This window comes from Dioscorea cayenensis, chromosome 14 (assembly GCF_009730915.1).
Source record: "Dioscorea cayenensis subsp. rotundata cultivar TDr96_F1 chromosome 14, TDr96_F1_v2_PseudoChromosome.rev07_lg8_w22 25.fasta, whole genome shotgun sequence".
NCBI lineage: Eukaryota > Viridiplantae > Streptophyta > Magnoliopsida > Dioscoreales > Dioscoreaceae > Dioscorea > Dioscorea cayenensis.
The window spans coordinates 17,875,952-17,896,450 of NC_052484.1; the positions used below are offsets into that span (position 1 = coordinate 17,875,952).

At 37.2% G+C, this 20,499-nt stretch overlaps 3 protein-coding genes across 4 annotated transcripts; 1 reads left to right on the forward strand and 2 right to left on the reverse strand.

The window, feature by feature from the left end:
• Positions 1-388: 388 nt before the first annotated feature.
• LOC120276513 (ubiquitin-conjugating enzyme E2 27) lies at positions 389-3,612 on the forward strand. The gene is made up of 5 exons (XM_039283273.1): positions 389-751; positions 1,456-1,504; positions 2,577-2,736; positions 2,804-2,893; positions 3,229-3,612. The coding sequence occupies exons 1-5, from the start codon at positions 571-573 to the stop codon at positions 3,334-3,336; spliced, it is 588 nt and encodes a 195-aa protein (XP_039139207.1). The 5' UTR covers positions 389-570; the 3' UTR covers positions 3,337-3,612.
• Positions 3,613-4,537: 925 nt separating this feature from the next.
• Positions 4,538-15,847, reverse strand: LOC120275077 (uncharacterized protein At2g33490-like). Of its 2 annotated transcripts, XM_039281567.1 has the most exons (11): positions 15,683-15,847; positions 14,117-14,189; positions 8,329-8,403; positions 7,878-7,939; positions 7,698-7,766; positions 7,482-7,510; positions 7,191-7,398; positions 6,797-7,045; positions 6,323-6,376; positions 5,237-6,189; positions 4,539-4,916 (listed from the first exon to the last, which is right to left on the reverse strand). In XM_039281567.1, the coding sequence occupies exons 1-11, from the start codon at positions 15,788-15,790 to the stop codon at positions 4,895-4,897; spliced, it is 1,902 nt and encodes a 633-aa protein (XP_039137501.1). In that variant the 5' UTR covers positions 15,791-15,847; the 3' UTR covers positions 4,539-4,894. The 2 variants fall into 2 exon arrangements, with proteins under 2 accessions (XP_039137502.1, XP_039137501.1); XM_039281568.1 differs by lacking the exon at positions 6,323-6,376 and having other exon boundaries at positions 4,538-4,916.
• A 2,648-nt stretch (positions 15,848-18,495) lies between these two features.
• Positions 18,496-20,260, reverse strand: LOC120275400 (cilia- and flagella-associated protein 251-like). Its single transcript, XM_039281955.1, has 3 exons — positions 19,249-20,260; positions 18,845-18,924; positions 18,496-18,693 (listed from the first exon to the last, which is right to left on the reverse strand). Exons 1-3 carry the CDS (start codon positions 19,847-19,849, stop codon positions 18,505-18,507), a joined length of 870 nt encoding a protein of 289 aa, XP_039137889.1. The 5' UTR covers positions 19,850-20,260; the 3' UTR covers positions 18,496-18,504.
• Between the last annotated feature and the right edge of the window lie 239 nt (positions 20,261-20,499).

Consider the following 20,499-nt stretch of genomic DNA (forward strand, 5'->3'; position numbering starts at 1 on the left):
GTCTTCACGTTATTATACTAAATAATACCATTATATAATTTTACGACTTTATCATCAATAAACTAGAATTAGTTCAAAATTAGTTGAAATTTACTCAATTTTTTTAAAAAAACTAAATCACATGAATAATGCCTTTTTTCCAATAAAATACCATATCAAACTCTTCAAGGGCCATAAAAAAATATTTTTTTAATAGATTATCAACATTAAATATATTTTTATATATTTTTTTGGAAAAATATGAATAAAATATATTTTAATTCATTCTACTATTTATTTGGCTTTTTTTAGAAAATTTTCAAAAAGATATATATGATATAAATGAGGGATTAACCAACAATATATAAATAAAATAAATAAGAGGGTGCTATTGGCAAGAAAACCCAAATACCTAAACCATCCAAAAAGAAAACTAAAATCCCTATTCACGCGATTCTTTTCCTCTGCTCGCTGTCTTCCTCTCAAGAGAAATCTCGAGCTCGATCGAGAGAGGAGGTGGTGGAGGAACCCTAAATTGTTGAAGAATTGAGTGTTGATTTGATTGGAGAGGTTTCTTGGGATTGCTTGAAGATGCTGGACGTGTCACGGGTGCAGAAGGAGTTGGCGGAATGCAATAAGGACAAGGCCATTTCCGGCGTTAGCATCAACCTCCACGGCGGCGATGACTTGTCGCACCTCGAAGGCACCATCTCCGGACCCGTCGGTACCCCTTATGAGGGTGGCACTTTCCGGATTGACGTCCGATTGCCAAGTATGACTTGCTTTCATGTCGATGTTGTGTGGTTTTGATATTTAGGGTTTTTGATTGATTTTCTTGTTTTTTTCGTGTTGATTGGTTTTGATTTGTGTGAAAAATGTGTTTTTTCTTATTATTTTTGTGGTAGTGGGGGTTTCTTCCGAATAATGGTTCAAGATATGAGCATGGAGTTGGGATTTTGATTGGTGATTGATATGGGCTTCAATTAAAGAGGGTTTCAGTGATATGAGCATTGAATTCTAGAGGTTGAAGGTTTTGATGTTCTCTTATGGTTGTGAAACATGCCAGCAATGCCTTCAATATGAGTTAAAATTCAGGGATTTTATGGAGGCAATTTAGTCAGCATTTCTCATTCATAGGTTATCAAAACTGTTTAAATGGTTTTATTAAAATGTTCTTGATTTATTGTTGTTGTTGTTGTTGTTGTGTGGCCTTGTTAGACCAACGTGATTGAGTTTGATGGAAATCTTTACATTTTCTTTGATATGATTGTTTGTATAAATGGTTTTAGTTTTAGTGTATTTGCATGGGGAAGAAGGACTACTAGATACTCTATTGTGAACACAAGAACCACATGATTAATACTTGCACAATGAGAATATTCATGACATTGTAGAAACTTTCACTGGAGGATTTTCCAGGTGAAGTTGAGATTTAGTTGAGATTTTGAAATTCTTTCTGGTGGTCTTTAATTGCAGGTGGCTATCCTTTTGAGCCTCCTAAGATGCAGTTTGTGACAAAAGTTTGGTATGGCAATCTTATTCTTAGCCTGTTAAACTCCACCATGATGTTATCTCCTAAATGTTATTTTTACTTCTGAGTTTTAAGTACCTTTTGCTTTTGTTCTGGCCTTGTTATTTTATTTTCCTTGGATTGGTGGTAGTTTGCAGTTGTTTAGCTCTTTTGTTTCAGGTAGACTACATATCTTAAACTGGTACTTCTACGATATATCTCTTCCATATATTTCTTTTAGTTATATATATATATATATACATTGAAAGCAATGGCGGGAAGTCTTTGATAAGTTTGCCGGCTGTACCTGCCTAACTACAATCCTTTTTTTTTCTCCATGACCATTGTGATATATTTTCTTTATTTTGCTTTAGTTTTGGTGATTAGTTGAAGGTGATATGTGATTGAAATTGTTGTTTAGTGGATGAATCATTAATATGATAGTTCCTCATGGAGGTGAACCTGTTAGATAAAAATGTCTTAACTTGAAATTTAACAAAATATGGAAAGATTAAGTGATTTGTCTTTGACTTCCTACTGTATGTTTAAAGTGGAGTTCCGAAAATGGGACCCTTTTTTTCCATTATTAATGCAAGATGTTTTAGCAGGTAAAAAAAATGTGATTTATCCAGGGGATGATCATGTTCATCATAATCCTCAACTTATGGTGCCAAAGCTTGCTTATGACTAATTCATATACTAGTTTCCATACTAAGCCTTAAGTTGCTCCCAAATTTTGAAAACTTGTTTGTGTTTGCTTGTGATTGATGATTGTGGATCGTTTGTTCGTTGCTAAAAGGTTTATTCTTTGGCGATACCTATATCATTATACAGCTGCAATTGCATGCTTATATGCATGCCATCAAACCCAGTTTGTACAATAATAAAGTTCTGGTATTCTGATATTTCATACATGTTGTCTGCTGTCTGAATTTGTGAGTTATAACAATTTATCCTGCTTGATGTGATTATATAAGTTCTGATTTATCTTGTATTGTTATTTATTATTATTTCACATTAATGTTGCATATGCTGATAACCTGAATCATGCACTTCCCATCATATGCCTATGTTCCCCCTCTTGAAGGCACCCAAACATTAGTAGCCAAAATGGAGCAATTTGCTTGGACATTTTGAAAGATCAATGGAGTCCTGCCCTAACTCTCAAAACAGCTCTCCTCTCCTTGCAAGCACTGCTTTCTGCACCTGAGCCAGATGATCCCCAAGATGCTGTTGTTGCACAGCAGGTATTACCTTTTTTTCTTTGGGTGAATGATTGTACCTTTAATTTGTTTCAATTCTGCCATCTTGCAGTACCTCCAAAACCACCCAACATTTGTTGCTACAGCTCAGTATTGGACAGAGGCTTTTGCAAAAAGGACTTCAGTTGGCATCGAGGAGAAGGTATGCTCTAATTACTTTCATCATTCCAAATTTACTCCATAATTCTAGTCACATACATACCTTTGCAAATTCCAGACCCTTTGCAAATTCCCCATTGAGGAGAATTGTTCGCCATAGTGATTAACAGAAATCTTAAAAATGGCATTCATGTCATCACACATGTCTCTGCAAATCTTGGAAATTTGCACATTTATCCATTTAACTCATTCATGAATCTTCTACTTTATACTTGGAAATTCAAAAGTTAATCTAAACACTATAATAACTTTGTTTGAGCTACAAGCTTTGCAAATTTGACTGTAAAACTGAACGGATCCAATGTCTCTGTAATTCAGGTGCAGAAACTGGTGGAGATGGGCTTCCCCGAGGCATTGGTGAAGAGCACACTGGATTCAGTCAATGGTGATGAGAACATGGCTCTTGAAAAGCTTTGCTCCAGTTAACGTCTCGCAAGTTTGTGAAGTTTACTGGACTTAAGTATTGAAAATGATCTGGTATAGTATAGATAAACATCCCCAATTGTTGTTAAGTCTGAAAACATGGTTGAAAAATCAATTGAGTTTGTTTCAATTACAGAAATGCGTTGTAACCAAAGAAGCCCTTTGAGGTTTGTGATGAATTGCAGGTCTTACTAAACAGTAAAATCATGAGTCCACCCTCCAACAATGGCTTTGTTTTCTCCATTTAATTCTTTCAATGTTTCTCCAGTTCATGCTGAACATTATGCACCCTTCACTCTTTTTATGCTGGTTGTTTGATATCATCTAGCCTTGAAGAACTGTTGTTCGTTGATATTCTTATCTAAATGTGGCCCTTTTTTACCTTTTTAAATACAAAAACATGTGCTTGTGTTTTATGTGATTTCCACGTCCAGGAGCCTTGTTTATCGGCAGGGAAAATATGTTTTGTTTTTCGTTTTCAGTAATTGTTTCTTGCAAACATGTTACTTGTATAAAATGGATACTATTTATAAAAAGAGGTTTATGCTTGCCAGCCCACAAAAAATTGCGGAATTATTTGCCATTCCTTTTGGCTGTTTTGTTTTAAAGATATAAATAATTGATTTAAATGAAATTAATAATAGAGATTTTTATTTAAAAATAAAGTGTATAAATATATATATATATATATTTATATATGAGGCCTTATGGACGGCCCACAATGGCCGTTAAATGAATGCCATTCAGGCACAGAATAAAAAATCACAGTAACCAATAGTAAATCTCCTTAACAGTGCCGAATCACAGTAATTAATAGTGGACCTGCACATCACCTTTATAAATAGTAACTAAATCACAGTAATCAATAATAAATCTGGACATCACCCTTATAAATATCAACTGTTAAATTTAACCGTTGTGTTCAAATATCCTTAGATTTTAAAAATGTTAAAAACATCTCAAAAAAAATTATATTATATATATACATACATATATGCGAATACACCAACTGCAAATGTACGTTAAAAAAAAAAGAAGTCCGCAATTGAGAAAATGAGTGATGGTGAGAGACGTAATAGAGAAATAGGTATGTAAATAGTGCCTATAACAGTCATTTCGTTATATCAGACGATGATGATAGTTGGATTGGAATTCAACAGTTGAACGTCCATAGATATTGTATTTACGGACGTTCGTTGTTGACACAACTTATATATATATATATATATCAACAAATATTTTTCAAGGGTCGCATGTCCTTTAAAGCGGAAAAAAAAGGGCCATTCAAATGGAGAGGAAAATGAAAGAAGTGTTGGATTAAAACTGTGCTGAACTTGGATCATATTCACCTAAACAGAAACAATATGACAACTAAATACTAACACTTTGCCTCGCATTGAAACACAGAATCACAAAGGAAACAAAAAATGGACAACTTCTAGTATGAAAATTTTAATAAATGAATAAAAAAATTAGCTGCCAAGGATCATGAGAGGGCAAATCAGAATGCACAGATTACTTACTATATACATGCAGTTGTCCAGATATCCAAAAATCATCATCAACTCAGTCGAAGAGCATCTCTGCATGAAATAAGCAAACGAATTCATCACAATGGCAACAGCAATACTTAAGAATTTGAAATATTGTTAAAATTCATCATGATGAATTGCACTAGGAAATACTAAATGTCCCACATCATGAGAAAGCAGGCTTGTCAGTAATTGATCCTCATCAGAACTCTGTACTCTTTGAAATCAATAATTTTTAATATGTGTAAGCAAATACTAGACCTGAATTTGAAATCTCTGTAGCACCCAACTCTAAATCTTCATATGAATCACTAGTGTAATTACCTACCATTAATAGAAGGGAATTCAGGAGAAAAAAGAAGGATGAGTACCTTTCATTTTCTTTAGAATTCTTGTTGACTGTTGGGGACCTTGGAGTTATTGGTGAAGCAGTATCTCCAATCATGTCTGGATTATGAGGTTCCTCAAGCAGCTTAGCCACTGTTAACTCTGGCTTCCTTTGGCTACTAGACGGTATAGAAAAACTGCGCGCCATAGCCCCAGGCGGTTTTGGCAGTGGAGACGCTTTCTGTGATGTCATTTTGCTTGCTGCATAAAGATCTTGACCACCAGGAACCAGAGGAGCTGAATGACCAATCAAACCGGGTCTTCTTCCTCTTGCTAAACTGACTGGAGGTAATGGAAGTTGATGCAACTCATTAATCTTTGGTGATGGAATGGGAGGTGAAGCACCCGGAGATTTTTTTTGAGATACATAGGACTGAGCTGAGGAGCCATGTAACGAAACTGCAGACGTTGCTGGAAACCTTGGTTTGCTTGAAGCCTTGCTTGCCAAGGGAACAGAGTCGATATATCTTTTGATTTTCTTAGGATCAGAAGCAATGCGGGGATCAATCTGGGGTGGAGAAAACTCAGCCAATGGAGGAGGCACTTTGAGAGGACCACTATTAGCTTTGGTCTCCCTAAGTATTGATTGTGCTTCCAGTAATCTGGTGAGGCTTGATTCTTCCTCATCTCTAAACTCCTTCACATATTTATTTGGATCTAGAGGAGATGAGTGCCACAATTTTGTGGGATAATAATCGTGGTTGTCCAGCATAGAAGTAGAAACCAGCTCACTTGAGCCTGCTAAATTTATGCTTTTAGCATCGATGGGAGTAGGTAGAACATACGTGTTGAACTTTTTTGTTGGTGAGGGTTTCAATGCTTTTATTCTGTTGGACGGTTCAAACTTTTGATCAGTAAAAAGTGGTGCGGATTGCGTGCCAGAACTGGGCTCCTGACTGAAAGAGAGGTAATCTGCTCGACTTCTATCACGATATTCCTGCAAAGAAAATAAATAATTTTTATTGTTAACTCTAGCAGGCAGTCAAAATTGAACTTGGCATTATAAGAAAGAATCTTCATTCTGGGTCTATGGACAAATGCACAATCAAGCAATATGAGTAGGTCCATACATGTGAAGCTTCAGCAGCTAAAGTAGGAGATCTTGTACGTTCTATCTGATCTAACTGCACATGCAACAAGAAAGCATCACTCTGGACATCAGGAAGAAGTTGGTAAATATAAAGAAAAACAGGAAGCAGGAAATCATAAACTATAAAAATTTCAGCTTAACATCAAAATAGTGAAACATATCTAAATTCCATAGGCAGCCAAAACTTAACAGAAGGGACATCTGGCTGTCATTCATTAGAATTAGTTCAGTAATCATGACATCAAGACTTTTTGTGGCAGCATGAATGTCGAATGCTTTGAGAGTTGCACCACATGTAACATATTGCAAGAATCAACTACTTACTGCAAAGGTAAAGAATCCTAAATGGATGGATCACATCAGCATAAGTAAGCCATATTTCTGACAAGATTTAAGGAAAGCTCCAAGTAAAAATATGCTAGAGAAAAGTGAAGCAGAAACAGAATTTCTGTACCTCCATTGAAGTCCTAAATGTTGACGAATCTCGTCCACGAGCATTTCGCCTACAGTTCAAAAATGATTCCCTATCCTCATAATAAACACCATCATCATCATCATCGTCATCGTCATCATCATCATCATCATCATCTGTGTAATCTTCGAGTTCACTGAAGTGAATTTCAATATGCTGTTGTTCAGCAACCAGTTGAACATGTGGTTCTACAGTCTCGAGAGATTTAACACCTTTCCTAAAGAAGCTTAACTGACTCCAAGAAGGAAATCAGTCACAAAAATAATAAAAATAAATAATAATAATAATAATGATAAAGAAAATAACCGATGCATCAGTTCCTGTAATCAGGAATGTCAAAACCAAATTCTTGACTTATAGTGGCTGCAGATATAACCTGAGCAGCATGGTGCCGAGCAGCCTGCGTTAGAAGACTACGAGACTGCCCTTGCTTCAATGATTTTAAACGGAATACAAACAGGGTAGCCTCCTCATCATAAGCCTCTTGAGCCTCTTGCAACTGTTGGGTTGAGAAGTTTTCACCTTTCAAGTTTCTAGACCTTCCTTTTCCTCTTTGGGCTGCTAACATGAATTTGTACAAATCTCTGACAAATAAGGCAAACAATTCTGAGAAGGAAATCATGTCTAGGTCGTGAGACATAAACGAAATCTTTTACTGACTACACACCTTTTATCATCGCACAGGCGTTTCATCTCCTGGACAGCATTGCAGACAAATAGAGACTCATCAGAAAAGGTTTGGCATATCTTGTAAAAAAGAATAGATTTTGCTCCTCAAAGGAATACAAATAGATAATGGTTCAAACCATGTACTTTCATATGCATATAGTGACAGTTTTATTGTTATCTAATTACCAAGATCAAATTGTGAGAAACAGCATACCTCAACAGTCTGAAGTTCCTTGAGAAGAGACTCTGATGGTGTAGTAATAGTTTGGATAATATGCTTACGCTGGAATATATAATAGAGAAAATAAAAAATCTGCCATCAGACTAATGGCTTTAGGAGTCAGAATATTAAAGCAAATAAGTTACATTTAATAAAATAAGTGGAAAAACTCACATAGTTATCAACAAGTTTCTGAAGTTCAAACTGTGCTTTCCCAAGCAGCAACAAGATCCTTCCTGTGTGTGTAAAACTTATAAAAACTCACTTTTGAAGATGTTTCAAAATATAAATGTTATCCATTAATTTTCAAGGCAACTTATCAACAAGAAAGCGAATAAGCTTCAACTAGAAGAAAATTCAATTAAAGCCAATAAAAACTCAATATTGAACAGTTAGATTGCCTAAGTTCATGATGTATGGCTGGCTCCAGGAAGTAAGTAACATGACACTTATGATCTTCCCACCATTCTGAAAAACGCTATAGAGAAACAAATGTTTTATGTAAAGTTATGAATTATCACATATATCAACTTATTACTCAATGCAATGATCCATAATGATCACAAATAAAGGGTGTGAGATTTTACTCATTGGATGGCATATGTAACAAGAATACTCTCCTCACCTGTTTCTTCATCATCATTCAAAGCAGTTTTTTCAAGCAGACAAGTACCCATTTCACGCAGGGATTCCGAAAATTCTGCATAATAGATGAAAGTGTGAGTAAGTAGCTTTAATAAGTGTCTGCACAAATAAATACAATAAAGGCTACAAATGAGATTGCTTTGTGATAAAAGAATGTGTTGATGCAAGATACCAGCCAATCCAAAAAGTTACTGAAGCTTATTGAGAACTTCAGATGGTAATCACAAAAATAAAGATGAGCAATACATGAGCAATATAAAGATGCAAATAGTAGCATGAGATGCTGGGTTGGTAAATTAAGGGTTACCAAGTGAGTATCAAATAAGAGGATAAAGACAAAAAGATAAGCTGAATTTCAAAATCACAAGGCATCATAGTACAAACTGTTAAAGAGCCCATTACTATATAGCCCATTTTAGCCTTTTACTTCTTGTGTCTATATATACTTGTATACATCACAACATGAAGATGATTCTTCCTCTCTTCATCTCTTCATCTCTTCATTCTCTCTATATTCTATATAGCCTTATTCTAACATGGTATCGAGAGGGTTTAGAAATTTTAACTCCGGTCATCTTCGCCGGTCATCATCGTCATCTTCTCCGGTCATCTCCGCCGGCCTCCGTCAAGTTGTTGGAATTTTTTTTTTTTTCTTCCTCAAAGTTGTTGGCCTCCCTCAAGACGCCGACCTTTCTCTTTCTCACCGGTCATCATCGTCATCTTCTCCGGTCATCTCCGCCAGCCTCCGTCAAGTCGTTGGAATTTTTCCATCCTAAAGTTGTCGGCCTCCCTCAAGACGCCGACCTTCTTTCTCAAGTCGCCGCCGGTCTTCTCCTTCCTCAAGTTGCCGCCGGCCCTCTTCTCCTTTCTCAAAGCACCGACATACAGTGGCAGCGCACAGTGATGTGCACAGTACCGACATATAGTGACGGCGACGAGTGATGTGCATGACGACCGACATACTGATGTCGATGACGAGTGATGTGTACAGAGCACCAACATATAATACGTGGCACGTTGACATAAAAAGCGATAATGGTGCGCAGTGTTTAATGTCGATCCCGATTCGGTCCTCGACCCGGTTATTAGCGGTGGTGCTCTTCCCTCGCATCGACATTAGACTTAGCGGTCAAAATTATCGTGAGTGGGCATTTTTCGATGCGCATGCTTTTTGCGATCAATTGGTCTAGCCTCTCATCTACTTGATGATCCTCCGATGAGGCGGCTGACTCTGCGGTGAGTGTCAAGGCTTGGCGGGTTGCCGATAATCGTGTCATGGCTATCTTGTGCATGAGTACTGATGTATCCATCAGGATGAGCTTTATTAATCATTTATCAGCAAAAGAAATTTGGGACTATCTTCACGGCAGTTATCTACACACCAGTGAGGCACTCCGGTTCTCCCTACTACAAAACCTGCATAGTCTTCAACAACATGATCTATCAGTGGAGGAATTCTACACGGTATTCACTCGTGTATCTGGTCAATTGGACGCTATGGTGCCAAAGGGATGCTCTGGTTGCAAGAATTGTCTTTGCAAAAAGAAAAAAACATGAGCAACAAAACCTCGTGTTTCGGGTTTGTGATGCGCCTCCGCTCCGAGTTTGAGCCGTCAGCGTTCGACTTCTTAGGGCGTAATCCTCTTCCGACCTTTCTTTGAGCGCTTGCCGCCTTGATTGCTTGAGGAGACACGTCTTCGTGCTCTTGCTACTACTCCGAGTGACCTCACACTCTTGTTTTTGGCGACTTCTCGTTGGCTGCGATGATTAAGGGTCCTTCCATGAGCACTATCATCGCGCACATTGCAAGAAAAGCGAGTCATCGTGCTCGAGCACTGCTTCAAGTTGCATCCTGAGCAGCTTGCTGAGTTTCAGATCAGGCACTCCTCTGGATCTCGTCGCGGAGTTGCTCCTGGAGCTTCTTCTGATCCTCTCGTCCGTACATCTGGATCCGCTGCCTCAATGTCAGCCTCAGGTACTACTACTTCCTCTTGGATCTTAGACTCAGGGGCTTCTTTTCACATGACCTCCATTGATTCTCAGCTTTCATCCTGCAAACCTGCTCCTAATGGTACGTATATTCAGACCGCTGATGGAACTTCTTGTTCTGTCTCACATCAAGGGATTCTTTCTACTTCTTGATTTACTGTTCCTGATGTGTCCCTCGTTCCTCAGCTGTCTATGAATCTTATGTCTGTTGGTTAACTTACCGACCTTCACTGTTTTGTTGGGTTTGATGATTCTTCTTGCTATGTGCAGGACCGTCGGACCAAAGCTGTGATTGGTACTGGTCATCGCCGTAGTGGTTCTCACGGATTCTACGTTCTAGATCGTCTTTCTCTTCCTCTTCCATGCCTACGCTCTCCACAGATCCTGCTTCTACGATCCATGTTCAGGGATCTGCTTTTCCTGCTTCTGCTACCTTTCCACAGTGGCATCATCGTCTAGGTCATCTATGTGGCTCGCGTTTGTCCTCCTTAGTTCATCAAGGTGTCTTGGGTACTGTGTCTATTGATGTTGGTTTTCATTGTTCGAGTTGTAAGCTTGGCAAGCAAGTACATCTGCCATATTCTGCAAGCATCTCTAAGTCTAGTCGTCTTTTTGATTTAGTTCATTCGATGTTTTGGGGTCCCTGCGCCTTTTTACCAAAGGTGGTCACAAGTATTATGTCATTTTCATTGATGATTACTCTAGATATACCGGGTCTACTTCATGAAACATCGATCTCGATTGTTATCCATCTATCGATCGTTTGCTAGCATGGTTCACTCTCGGTTTTCTCTCGCGATTCGTATTTTTCGTTCGATTACGGGGAGAGTATCATCTCTCGTTTTTCATCAATTTCTCTCATCTGAGGGTACTCTTCCTCAACTTTCTTGTCCTGACGCTCATTAGCAGAATGGGATCGCTGAACGTAAACATCGTCACATGATTGAGGCCCGCTCGGACTCTCCCTAATTTCGTCTTTTGTTCTCGCTTTCGTTTTACGGGGTGAGGCAGTTTCCATAGCAATTTATCTCATTAACATGCAACCATTATCTTCTCTTCAGGGTAAATGTCCTGGAGAAATCTTGTTTGGCTCTCCTCCTCGTTATAATCATCTTGGTCTTTGGTTGTGTCTGTTATGTCTTACTTGCACCTCGTGAACGTACTAAGTTAACAGCTAAATTGATTGAGTGTGTCTTTCTTGGGTATAGTCTTGAACATAAGGGTTATCGTTGCTATGACCCTTCTGCTCGTCACATTCGCATATCTCGTGATGTCAATTTTGACGAGAGTCGTCCTTATTTCTACTCTTTAGCTACTCGACCTCCCGTTTCCTCTCCTTTCCCAGAGTCTAATTCGTTTCTTCGACTTTCTCCTTTGGACTTGGTTCCTACTATAGTCTCATGTTGTTCCTTCTTCATCTCTTGTTCCACCTTCAGCTCCATCTTCCGCTATACCGTCATCCTCAGCTCTTGACACCTTTCCTTTTCACTATCGTCGTGAGGCCTAAAGTTCCCCAGATCCTCGACTCCCTATTCCTGTTCCTTCCGATACTCGGCCCGAGTACCAGTCGATGCAGCGTCGATGGTCTTTTTACACGCCTCAGCGTCTCGGTATGACCTTCGTGATCGTAGTACTATTTCTGCACCTGACAGATATGATTTTCCTATTGCTGGTGCGGTATATGAGCCCAACACTTATCGGGGAGGCGGCCGAGTATCCATGAGTGGCGATTGGCTATGTCGAGGAGCTTTCGACTCCGGAAAAAGACAGGGCGCTTGGGATCTTGTTCCTCTACCGCTCACGCCCACTCCAATTACATGCAAGTGGGTGTACAAGGTCGAGACAAAAGTCGATGGTTCGGGTGGAGCGCTATAAGGCTCGCCTCGTGGCTCGTGGTTTTCAGCAGGCACATAGTCGTGATTATGATGAGACTTTTGCTCCTGTGGCTCATCTGACTACAGTTCGCACTCTGATTGTTGTGGCTGTTGTTCGCTCTTGGACTATCTCTCAGATGGATGTGAAGAATGCTTTTCTTCACGGTGATTTACGAGGAGGTATACATGCACCCACCCCCTGGCATTGAGACATCTAAAGGTTATGTTTGTCGCCTCGTCGAGCTCTCTATGGTCTCAAGCAAGCTCCACGTGCTTGGTTTTGAGCGATTTGAGTTACGTGGTGCGTGCACGCTGGTTTCTTGCCTAGTGATCATGATCCTGCATTATTCATCCATACCTCTCAGCGTGGTCGCACTTTGCTTTTGCTTTATGTTGATGATATGTTGATTCTTGGTGATGATATGGAGTATATTGTTTTTGTGAAAGCAGCGTTTCGACCCGGCAGTTTATGATGTCTGATTTAGGACCTCTCAGCTATTTTCTGGGGATTGAGGTGACTTCTACAGATGATGGTTACTATCTTTCTCAACATCGATATATTCAGGACCTCATTATACGCTCCGGCCTTCTCGATTCACGGATTGCCGCCACACCTATGGAGCTTCATGTTCGACTCGACCCACGGATGGCACACTACTAGAGGATCCTTCTCGTTATCGTCATATTGTGGGCAACCTTGTCTATCTTACCGTTACCAGGCCGGATATTGCTCATGTTGTTCATGTGCTTTGAGCCGATTCGTTAGTACTCCTACTCCGTCCACTATGGCCATTTACTTCGCGTGTTGCGTTATCTAAGGGGGACAGCATCACGACGTCTGTTTTATGCTCATTCCAGTTCGCTTCAGCTTCACGCTTACTCGGATTCCACTTGGGCGAGTGACCACGTTGATCGCCCGATCCATCATCTGGTTAGTGCATATTTCTTAGCACTTCTCTTCTTGCATGGAAGTCCAAAAAGCAGACTGTGAGTGTCACGTTCTAGCCGAGGCGGAACTTGGGCACTTGCTACTACCACATCCGAAATTGTATGGCTTCGTTGGTTCTTTGGCTGAATTTAGTGTCTCATGTGATACTCCCACTCCTCTTCTTTTGTGACAACATCTGGTGCTATCTGATTGTCAATGACCCCGTGAAGCATGAATTAACCAAGCATATTGGTGTTGATGCATTTTTTTCACACGTTCACATTGTCGACGAATCGACCATTGCTCTTCAAGATGTCTGCCGTCCCGAGTCTCAAGTTGCTTGATTTCTTCACCAAGGCCCAAACTCGAGAACAACATCGATTCCATCTTCTCAAACTCGTGTCTCGGATCATCCTAATCCACCTTGAGTTTGAAGGGGGTGTTAAAGAGCCCATTACTATATAGCCCATTTTAGCCTTTTACTTCTTGTGTCTATATATACTTGTATACATCACAACATGAAGATGATTCTTCCTCTCTTCATCTCTTCATTCTCTCTATATTCTATATAGCCTTTATTCTAACACAAACCAATGAATCATGGTCCCTTGGCCCATCAAGATAAATGGATCAAAACAACATACCCGACCTCCAGGGTCCTATTTCTACAATAACAAAAGAATAGGGCGCTCAATCCTATCTAAGTTGAATTGTAGCAGTATGCATTTAAGGTGAGTTATCAAAACCCTACTAACATATTTCTTTAATTATCACCCCGGTTATCTCATAAGGTAAGTACCCATTATGACATTTGTTCCTTTGGAAACTTAACACATGTGCGCAAACACATACATACACATGTTATATTTTTGGTAAATTATCAAATAACACTCAATCTAGAAAGTTAGAGCATAACGAAATCTCCTGCTGATTTAAAAATAAATAAATAATTTATTTAAAAATAACATTTAAAGTACCATAAGCACTATTTGCTGTTGAAGCTGCTGTAGAAAGTAAACTATCATAGCAACTTCTCATGTCTTGCATGTCCTGCAAAATAGAACTCATTCATTGCTTGGAAACCCAAAAAGTCTACCAAGGAAGCAAAAATATGTATCAAAACACTTCCACTTAAAGTTCTTCAAGTCTACCAAGGAAGCAAAAATATGTATCAAAACACTTCCACTTAAAGTTCTTCGATATAAGAGTCAATTTATTTGGTAAAATGCTAGCAGTAAGTAACTCCCATAAAAACAATGTGCATAAAACTAGTCTAAGGTCAGACAGGCTGATGATTCACTGTAATGAAGGACTAGTGACCGCTGAGGGTCTAAAGATGAGGTTTGGTTCCCGTGAAAGATGGAGAAAGTGAACCAAGAAATGAGAGTGAAAGGAACTTAAGCATCTAACACATTCATGCGATATGACAAATATAAATGTATACAGGTTGTTCTTGGGGAATTTAGTGGAGGTGGCCAATGCAGCTTTTGGTTCATTCAGCGATAAGAAGCATTTATTTGTTCATACATTGCTTTGATCCAAAAAATGGTGGCCCCGATTAAAATATCCTCGCAAAATAACCATCTAAGAACATCCAAGTTATGCTTAGTTTTTCCAATCAGTTCTATGAAACCCTCAAACTACTATTACTAAATTATGAAATTTTGATATTTCTTCTTCCTTGAGGCCTCTCTCACAATCAAGTCTATCATGTAATTTCCTGCTTGAATTTTAATAACTTACGGATCAAGTGTAAAAACAGCCACTCTCAGTCTACTATCTCTGTTTTATAGCAGGCTCATGCCAACACATGGCAAGGCAAGCCACCCAATAAGCATTTGATGTTATAGCTTCAGCATGATCAATTATCTGCATATTCTTACATTGACTCATTAGTAACCAAGTCTTACCTTCCTGTCATGCAATTGAACTTTGTTCCTTGACATTAAAGGTGTGTTTTTGTCGAAAAATAATGAATCAAAAAACAAAACAAAAAAATGTGAAGGAAATTTTTTTTTCTACCATTAGTTGAATGGCGGAAAAGAAAGGTGAAAAATAAAATAAAATCTATTTATTTCTTTCCATTGTTATCTTTCATTCTTATTTCCTCTAGATTCCCTCAATCCAAATACAACCTAAAATTTAAAGTTCCACAACCAAATAAAAAACTAATCACATTTTCATCTTAAGCAATACAAATGGCCAGAGCCAAAAAAAAAAAAAAGGGAATGCTAAGAATTCTATTATCTAACAGTAGAACAATCCTTAAATGACACAATGATACAAAAATAACCATTACATGCAACAATGCGAACACAAAGTGGGTAAGAATTTATATCATTTCCCTCTCATGCATCAATTATTTATACACCAAATCACAAAACAATATATATATATATATATATATCAAAACTAAAAATAAAAATCAAGTTCATTGTCCCTAGTTTCAAACAATCAATCCCACAAAAAAAAAAGGAGCAAAAAAAGATCAAAATATTCACGAAAGCTTTGAGAAAATAAAAAAGAAAATAAAAGAAAAGGACCTGCACAGCCCGGGCAAGCTCATCGTTGCGCGCCGGCGGGGGGTGGAATTCCCTCCGGCCTGTGGCCTGGAGCGCGAACCCTCGCAGCTTCCTCAGTGACGACTTCATCGATCGATTCGATTGTGATTGCGAACGCACAAACCCTAAGAGAGAGAAACACACGGATCGATCTCTCTCTCTCTCTCTCTCTCTCACGCTAGAGCACTCTTTTTCTCTATTTCTGGAAGTAAGGGTATTTTGGACATTTCAAGTTTGGTCAAAGAAAAAATTAAAGAGAGAGAATGTCAGCGAAAAGGAGGGAAGACGAGGTTGAACGGATGGTGATTTGGGGCGTGAGAATAGCATGAGAAAAACGTCACAATTTACAATTAGTCCCTGAAATACATCTAAATATTTATTTAAATCCCTGGATTTTGTCAAAATTTACAATTATATGAAGATGTTTGTTTTGATTCTTTTCATTCCACTTCTCTTCATTGTTGCCATGGAATTGTATCTATTTAAGAGGTTATTTAAATTTTTAATTTAATTAAAAATTTAATGAAAACATAAAAATGAATATATTTGTGTAATTTAGAGACGGAATTATATAAATTTTTTGTGTTGTCAAAAAATTATTTTTCTCGAAAGAGACAATTGTAGACCTACCGAAAGATAAATTCCTCCAAATGTATAATGGGTAAGTTGTTAAAAGTCTCACATAAATATTTTGACTCAATATAAGACTATTCTGTGTTTGGATCAAAATAAATATTTTAGTATGTTTAAGGAACAGTTATGGACTTTCACCTATGAAATGAATATTTTTTACTATTAATTATATAAAAAATACTGATATTGTGATTATTATTGGAGTATGGGATGGAAATTTTATATTATTTAATTTTATTTTGAAATGGTTCTAAGAGTGGTGCCATTTTTCAATTAACAAAAAAATATTTCAATAAATATATATAATAGTTAGTTATTAGATAATATTTAGCGGAATGCATATCTATTATTAATGTAAAACATTATATTCCATTTAAAAAATTATTTTAATAGTATTAATTAAATAAAATTGTGTCGTGCTAATAAAATTTTCCTTTCCATTTCTGATATGAAAACTAATCTTCAAAAATAATTTTCTTAGCTCTTAAGCAAATACAATCAAACTTTGAAAAATACTTTTGTTCAAGTCATTGGGATAGAACTAAAGCTGCCAATGTTTGACCGGACTCATTAATCTAACCCGAGTAACTAATAATAACATATAATAATTATATTTATTTATTTATTTATTTTCTCACAAAAGTGGATAAGTCATATTAGGGATCAATGTACACAAACGTACATAATTACTTTCTCAACATATCTATGTTTTCACCTGCACAAATACTCTACACAGAAAACCAATACCAATAGAACAAGAGATGTTGATTTATTATTTTTATTTATTAATAAAACAATTAATGATATATATGTTTAAAACTTATAATTACAATCATGTTTTGATACAAATTTTTAATGGGTAATCCATTAAGATGAATTTGATAACAAATTTTATAAACAGATTTACCAGACAAATGGAATGTTTAATTTATAGGATGTTTATTATACCTTCATACTTATAAACAATCACTTAATTATACATACACTATTAAAATATATTATAAATTATATAAAATATTTTTTATAATAATAAAAACAGAAATTTATTTAAATTCCGATCGAAACTAATCTTTTCTTTATGTATAATTAATTAAACTAACTTAATTTTTTTAAGGGCATATATGTAAAAATTGAGTTAATCACTCTATAAAAATTTTAGCATTTATTTGTAATGAATAAAATAAATTTATTATTTCAAAGGCCATGTAATATGTACAAATAAAATTTCGATCACTGAAATAATAAACTCAATTGCAAAGGCCATGTAATATGTACATATTACTCTAAAAATTTATTATTTCAGTGATTAACTCAATTATAAACTAACTTAATTTTAGCATTTATTTGTAATGATTATTATAAATTTTTAGAGTAATATGTACACATGCAAGTTTTTTTAGTGATTTAACCTATAATATGTGTGATAGAGATGCATCTATGCAAACAAATAAAATTTTAAGAAGTAGATATAACATTTGATTTTATTGCCGGGTTGAGAAATATTAGGTAAATTTTTGGGCCAGTTTCTTTTTTTTGTTATAACGTTAGTAAAATTAAAGAGAAGAAGATGGTGAGCTAAGACAACCAACAAACACAAACAAAACATGCAGCCAAAGAGAAAGAAAGAATGAGAGAAACAAGGATATATTTATAACATAGATTGAGAGGGAGTAGAAACAATGAGCAGTAGTGTTACATCTGGTTGGTCCTCTCTGCTGCATGCTATACAAACTAACAAGGAAAATTAAGAAGGATATAATAACTAAATTAAGAAGAAGAAAGGGCACAATATGACACATAATATAGAAGAAAAAAGAAAGACAAAGAGAGAGAGAATCAAAGTGTAAGTACATAGATGAATATATATGGTTACAGGTTACCCCTACGCAACCCCTTCTTTTAAGGGATGGAAGCTGCTCTTGCTCTTCATTAAAGGAAGAAAGAGCTAGGAGAGCTAGCATTGCAATATATATAAGGAGTGTGAGTAGAGAATTAAAGAAGAGAGAATATTAATATTGTACGTATGCGCATGCGCATGCATGCATTGTACGTAGTTAATTAGATCTAGGAAACATTTCCACCAGAGTGGCTTAATTTGTGATGAATGACCATCAAAAGTGCCACTGCTTATATGCATGCTTGCATGCATGCATGCATGTGTGTACGTAGATCTATGAAGCATTTCCATAGGATTGTCTTGGTGATGAATGATCCTCAGAAGTGACATTTCTTTTGGGTGAGTTGACATGGTTGTAGTGATAGCAATGCAAGAAGCAGTTAACTCTACTTGGTGCTTTTGTTAATGCCTTCAATCTCTTTCCTCTTTCTTTCTTTGGTGATTTCATCATCTCTTCTCTCCCCTGTTTTTAATCCATCCAAAAAATTTTTTGTTATTATTATTATTATTATTATAAAAATATATATATAGCGATAATAGATTAATTAGTTTTAACTTATAATGTGTATAATAAAGTTATTAGTTAATATTTATAAGAGTTTTTGTTTGCATACCTCCGAGCGAGAGCGAGAGTGAGAAAAAGTTGAGGGCCCATTGGAATCTGAATCTTCTTTGACCTTCTCATTACTCTTTTCTGCATCCAATCAAATTGAACATATTTAATGTGTTTACGTCACAAATAATTTTTTTTTTTTTAAATATATAAAATATATTTTATATCAGTTATTTCTAAATTTCTTTTACATTTCTTTCACCTGATTACAAAAACAGTTTATAGAATAAACTTATAAATAACATTAAAGAGAGGCACAAATCTAATTTTTACAAAATAATTTAATAATTAAATACAATATTCAATGATCAAGTAATTAGAATCTCAAATATTCAGAAATATATATAATAACAAAAATATTGAACTTTTCGAGGGGGTAATGAGTAAAAACAAAGAAAGAAAAACCTTTATTTTTCGATGAAGACAAAACCGAATCATCAGAATCCCATTTGCGTTGCTCGAAATAAATCCGGAAGCTCGGCGATCCCGGCTCCTCCTCCTCCTCCGCGGCGGCGCCACCCGTCTCTGGCGACGGCTCTCTCGTCTCTTCTCCCTTCGTCTCGGCGGCACCATCAGTAGTCTCCGACAAAGGTACGATTTCAATCTCCTCTTGTTTCTCTTCGGCGGTGCCATCCATCTCCGACGCCTTTTCCGGCCCTTCTCCCTTCTCCTTCGATTCCTTCGCGGCGAATCCGATCTCCGGCGATCGATCCCCCAATTCTATTGGCTCTTCCTTCCTGTTCTCCTTCTCTCCCTCCTCTTTTGTCTTCTCCGCCGACGAGGATCGCATCTCGATGCTCTCCTGTGATCCGGCGGGGGTCTCGAATTCGCGCTCCTCGTCGCCGCTGAGGAGCTGGGTTGTTGATACGATGCTATCCTTCCGCCGTTCCCGCCATTGCCTCCACCGGATCTCCTCGATCCGCCGCCTAATTGGGCGTGGCATCCGATCCCCATTGTTCTCCGCCCCCGCCTCCGCCGCCGCCACCTTCGAGGCGGTGCACCCCATCGCAACGACGGCGAGAGGGAGAGGGAGAGAAAGGTGGAAGGATCTCTCGGATCGGTGGAGATGGAGTTGGAGATGGCGATGAGAAGCTTATTGGGATTAGGGTTAGGGTTCCCAGGCGGAGAGTGTTTTCCGGAGAGGAATCTCGTTGGAGATGATGCTTATTTGCCTGGCGAGATCCTAACCGTTTGGATTTTTCCACGTGGAATAATCGATGATTGGGATTTGATTGATCTGTTGACCGTTGGGGGTTAAGTATTAGAATTAGCTGGATGTTTAAATAGGGATTAAGCGACAGGATTAAGGTTTAAGTTTAGGATTAAGAAGAAAGATTAATTAAGTAAAGTTTTGGATGGGAGACCACTTGAGATATGGTTTAAATTAATTTGAAACTGGTATTAAGTGAATATTCTTTGAATTATTGGTTTATATCATAGTATGATTTTGTTCTTTTTTAATTCCCACTATAAACATTATTTGATTTTAAACATGATTTTATTCGATTTTTAATTCCCACTATAAAATTTATTCCATTCTAAGCATTAGAGTTGTAAGAATCTAAACATAGAAAGACCACATGTCACATGTTTGGGTAGGTTTTTTTAATTATATCTTATAAGTTCTTATCATACAAGTGGGAAGTCAAATTTGTG